The 5,926-nt window shown below is 37.3% G+C and overlaps 1 protein-coding gene across 1 annotated transcript; it reads right to left on the bottom strand.

Moving 5' to 3' along the window:
• Positions 1 to 3,420: 3,420 nt before the first annotated feature.
• LOC116100617 (olfactory receptor 5V1-like) lies at positions 3,421 to 4,372 on the bottom strand. The gene has a single exon (XM_031384358.1). The coding sequence runs from the start codon at positions 4,366 to 4,368 to the stop codon at positions 3,421 to 3,423; it is 948 nt and encodes a 315-aa protein (XP_031240218.1). The 5' UTR covers positions 4,369 to 4,372.
• Positions 4,373 to 5,926: the final 1,554 nt, after the last annotated feature.

The raw sequence follows: 5,926 nt of genomic DNA, 5'->3' as shown, positions 1-5,926 counted from the left end.
GGACCCTTTGTAGGAATTATTCTCCTTCTGTCCTTTGGCCCCTGGGCTTTTAATAGTCTCACAAGTTTTGTTAAGAACCAGGTTGACACAGCCGTGAAGCCTGTTCAGGTCCATTACCATCACTTGGAAGTGACTGATGACGATCCTTCATCCGCAACCTACCTTGGCCTGCCTCCTCCAAACACATCCCAGCCACAGACACAACCTTTTGGAAGGGCCCTACAATTCTCAGAGCTACAGCGGGCAGGCTGGAAGGCATGGCTCCTTCCTCAGCGGCTCTGGTAACACACCCAAACATCGCCTCTCCCCCTGTGATTCCTGCCCCCACAGAGATCTTAGTAAGTCATTGACGGAGTTGACCTGTAAGGCCTGACCACCTAAGACAGGACAGTCTCAGAGGGGGAGGCTGATCCAAGGATGAGTAAGGTTCTGGGCATGATCCTCCAACAGGCTCAAGACCCTGTGAGACCCAAAAAACCTAAATATCATTGAGGGTTACAGGATCACCCCCAGAGGTGACCCCCACTACTCTTTAAATAATACAAAGAAGGGGGAGATGTTGAGAACCATGAGAGCCCAGAGATAAACATACTGCCCCAGCTGACTGAGAGCCCTGAGACAAACATCCTGCCTGAGGACCACAAAGATCCGGCTTGGCCCTGAGAAAAAGAACATTCACAGAAATCCACCCCCTCCCCACCTGCTACCCCGGAGCTCAACCCCAGAAGATTTTGTAACTTTCCATATCCCTCCTTCCTCTTCCCTTCCCCTCCAAGATTTTTGCTTTAAATATGCTCTGCTCAACCAAGGCAATGGCTCTTGACAAGCAATGCTTCCTTGAGTCCTGTTGTCTCTCTCACCCGTTCTTTATTCACAGGTCACGACTCCCCTCAACCCCTGAATTACTTAGGCCCATGGATCGTGTCAGAAATCAATCTCAAATCAACCACCAACTTTCATCCCTACTGGCTAGATCACATAATGACAAAAGATGCTTTCAGTCAAATTGGTATAAAATAAAACATCAGTGGTCTTACCCAACTTTGGATCTAGCATACTGGAATAATTACTTCCAGGCAAGATGTGTTTGGTGATGTGATATTGGAAGGAGTACTATAGAGTTACTAACCATTTTATCATTGGACTTAATACCTGCTTCCCAGAAGAGACTTTCATGTTTGTTACTGTAATCCTGTTCAGAAGTGCATAGCTGAGACAAAAACCTTTACTACAACAAATTTGGAAAGAAATGACATTTATTTCTTCTTATACTTAACAGTACATAGTCAAGAAATCCCAAAACAGGAACTCAAGTCAGGAACCCAGAGTTAGAACATTAAGCAGAAACCATAGAGAAATGCTGCCTATTGGCTTGTTCTCCATAGATTTTTCATCTTAATTCCTTATAAAATCCAGGATTACCAGCTCAGTGGTGGCACTTCCCTTGTGAGCCACAAATAGCTACATCAAACATTAATCCACAAAACACCTAGTAACTCTTCCTAGGTAACTCTATCCAAGGCATCGCCTCAACCTATGAGATCTCACCTGGGTCCCACATCTAGTTCCTCATTCAAACATGAGGAAATATTTGAAATATTCTAGAAAGTCGTGCCTTACCTTTTCCTCAGCAAAAAGGACTTTAACACAACATTCAACCTATACACATAGGCATATATACCTTCACACTGTGGCAAATGAATCTCCTTCAAAGGTCAAGTATGACATGTGCACTTGACTGTATTACCCTGAATTATTTCCAACCTTTAGGCTCAGCTTGCCCATGTATCTGCTATTCTATCTGAATCTACTTTGTCTGTATCAGACTTAGAACTAATAAAAGAAGTTCATAATACACAGACTTTATCAGAAAATACCAACAGTATGACAAATTAGGCTTCCATAGTCTCTCCAAAATTTACCAATACTATAGAAATATTTGCCAAGAAAAATTATTTAGATAGACATGAGAAGATAGAATTAAAAGACTAATCTTAAATCTGCTCAAAGTATTCAAGTAATTTAAAGAAGATACAAAGAAATAGAACAATGAAATTAAAGAGAATGGTCTTGTTGGACATAGTGGGAAAGGCCTTTGACCCTGGAAAGGCTCGATGCTTCAGTGTAGGGGAATGCCAGGGTGGGCAGGGAGGAGTAGGTGGGTAGAAGGGTGGGGGAGCACACTCATAGAAGCAGAGGGAGGGAGGATGTAATGGGGATTTCTGGAGGGGAAACCAGAAAAGGGGATAACAATTGAAAAATAAATAAATGAAATATCCAATAAAATATAAAAGAAGAAATTAAAGAGAAAGAACTCAGGGAGAATAAATCCATAAGTGATACCCAAGACAACAATAAAGATGGTAGAAATCACAAAAACAATCTAGAGCTTAAGAGCAGAATTCAGTGAAGATAATGAAATATTGAACAGCAATTAAGTTGATATAAAAATGAAATTTGAAAACTCAATAACTTAATAAGAACAGTCAGAGGAAAACCTTTCAAGTAGAATGAATCAAAAAATAAATTATCAGGATTTGATATAATGTACAGAATCTAGACAAAATGAGTATGTAAGTGGTATTTTGTAAAAAGTAAAACAAATCAAATTAGAAGAGCAGACAGAAAATGTGGAACACACACACACACACACACACACACACACACACACACACACACACAAGAAAACCTTAACATTCAAGTTGTATGCATTGAGGCGGGAGAATAATCCCAAGTCTAAAGCATAGAAAAGATCTTTGACAAGATCATAGAAAATTCTCCAAATCAAGTAAAGGTACAATAAAACCAATAAAAAAGCACACAGAACAGTTAATCAATAATAACAGAAGAGAAAATTCCCATAGTGATATGATAATTAGATCACTAAGTATACAAAACAAAGAAATTGCATTGAAAATATCAAGAGAAAAACCTCAAATCATAAAGGAAAATCCATCACAAATAATGCTGATTTCTCAATGAAAACTTTGAAAGTCAGAAGAGTCTAAATCAATCAATGCAATTTCAAGTTCTTAACGGCTATGATGGCCAACCTAGAATAATATATGCAGAAAAAATGTGTAATAACTAAAGGAGAAAGAAAAATGTTCTACACTATAAATAGCCAACAAACCAAACCAAAAAAAAGGGAAAAATATTACAACTTGAAGATACAAATAATTATATCCAAGATACTGTGGAAAGATAATTATTAAAACATGAAGTACAATTGAAAGCACAAACATCAACACTAAATAAAACAGGATGAATATAATCAACACACACATTTCAATAATAACTTTAAACACAAATGACTTCAATTTATGGATCAAATGACACAGGACAACTGCATGAATCAAGAAACAAGATCCATCTATATCATCTATACAAGAAATAGATCTTAGCTTGAGAAGTCTTACATCATGCTTTCTGTGAACATATCCTAAGATGTAAAACTTTTCTGAGTGCTCCTTGGACTTCTGTGTTTCTCAGGCTGTAGATGATAGGGTTTAACATGGGAGTAATGACCCCATACAACATAGAGATGAGTCTGTCTCTGCCAGGAGAGTGTTGACTGGAGGTTGGACGAATATAGGTAAATATAGTTGTTCCATAGAACAAGAAGACTACAAGAAGATGGGAAGCACATGTGGAGAAAGCTTTGCGCTTTCCTTCTGCTGACTGGATCTTTAGGATGGTGGAGACAATGTATATGTAGGAGATCAAAGTGATCAGAAAAGCACCAACCCCAAAGATACCTCCTACCACTAAAACAAGCATTTCTGCTACATAGGTGGATGAGCATGAGAGTGCCACCACAGGTGGAATATCACAGTAGTACTGGTTAACTCTATTCGATTTGCAGAAAGTCAGGCTAAAGGTGGACATTGTGTGGATGAAGGAGTTCAGAAACCCAGCTGCCCAAGTCCCAAACAACAGCTGCACACAGCGAACCTTGGTCATGATGAGGGAGTAACGCAGAGGGAAGCATATGGCCACATAGCGGTCATAAGCCATCACAGCTAGCAGAAAAACTTCAGTTCCAGCTAGGGCCACTAGGAAATAGAGCTGTAAAGCACACCCAACAAAGGAAATACTGTGATCCTCAGTCAAGAGATTCTTGAGCATCTTGGGGACAGTAGCTGATGGGCAGAATATGTCCAGCAAGGACAGATTTGCCAACAGGTGATACATGGGAGTTTGAAGCTTTTTCTCAGTCACAATGGCCAACAGGATGAACCCATTTCCCAGTAAAGTGATCTGATAGATGATGACAAATGCCACAAAGAGTGGATAGCGCACTTCAGGTAGGTCAGAAATCCCTATGAGGATGAATTGAGTCACTGTGGTAAGATTGTAGATGTCCATCTCCTTTGTCCACTGGATATTTCTATTGGAAATAAGAGTACAGAATATAGATTAGAATGATAAAGCAGGGGTCCTGCTTCTGAGAGACTGGAAATATAGCAGAACTTCATTGAACGTGGTATGTGTCACCTCTATCTTAATTATTATTATCACATTGTGGTGGATTAAGATTTTTTTTTATGTGTTTTGGGTTCTTTTTGCAGTATATTATTGAGTACTTTTGTGTTTATTTTGTTAAGAGATGTTGGACTGCAATTCTCTTTGTTGAATCTTCAGGTGGTTTGAGGAGCCTCATAGCATGAATTGGGCAATGTTCTCCTGTTTCTATTTTGTGGAATAATTTCAGGGTTATTGGCATGAAATCTTTTTTAAATGTTTGGAAGAATTCTGTACTAAAATTTTCTAGCCTTGGGTATTTTCATGGTTTTTATTGTTGGGGGAGTTTTTTTTTTTTTTTTAAATGTTTTTGGGTTTTTTGTTTTGTTTTTTTAAGATTAATTTATTTATCTAAGTACACTGTAGCTTTTTTTAGACGCACCAGTAGAGGGCATCAGATCTCATTACGGATGGTTGTGAGCCACCATGTGGTTGCTGGGATTTGAACTCAGGACCTTCGGAAGAGCAGCCAGTGCTCTTAAAGGCTGAGCCATCTCTCCAGCACGTTGGGGGAGTTTTAATGATTGCTTCCGATTTACTGGAAGTTATACGTCTATTTAAATTGTATACCTGATCTTGCTTTAATTTTGGTAGGTGGTGCCTGTCAAGAAAATTATTATTTTCTTTTAGATTTTCCAATTTGATGGATTCCAGGTTTGTAAAGTACTTCCTTACAATTCTATGATTACCTTGGTTTCTATTATGTGAGTTTTCCTTTTAGAAATTCTAAAACTTCTGTGTATTTATACTATTTCTGAATATACAAAATCCCCATTCCACCTCTGGAGGAAATTCACTGAATAACTAAACAGACCTGGAAAATTTTTGAGTTTATTAATCATATAGTATCCTTATGTAATTTTAAACTTCACAAATAAATAAAAACTGATGTATTTTTCACATTACCTTAAACATTTGTTTCATTTTCTTATGCATTCTATTAATGAGTATGACACTAGACAATTCTTCAGTCTAAATTAAGGTAGAATTACTGTATTACACAACAGCTTACTTCATATATTCTACTATGTAAATATGCTATATATAAAAATATATTCAATGGTAGATTAGACTTTAATGCTAAAAAGTATCAAAATTATAGGAAATCATATCAACAATGAAATCATGAGTGTATGTTTAACCTATAACTTCTTCAACATATATTTTACTTGGAAGAACCAAATGTAGAAAGAGTCCTATAACTTTGATACCTTATCTTTAAGATATGAACAATAGCATTTTCATTAACATATGCATAATAATGATGTTAACTAAATTGGTCAGTATAAGTTAATCAACGTTGTAGAAATCAATATTTTGCTTGTACTACATACTAGATAATTTGTTGTACAATGAAAATTTACATTCTATTATCTGACTCCTATTTATTTCCTGGTGAAAC

The sequence above is a fragment of the Mastomys coucha genome, unplaced genomic scaffold (genome assembly GCF_008632895.1).
Source record: "Mastomys coucha isolate ucsf_1 unplaced genomic scaffold, UCSF_Mcou_1 pScaffold21, whole genome shotgun sequence".
NCBI lineage: Eukaryota > Metazoa > Chordata > Mammalia > Rodentia > Muridae > Mastomys > Mastomys coucha.
Note: the sequence above shows the minus strand (reverse complement) of the source record. Positions and strands in the feature narration are given on the sequence as shown.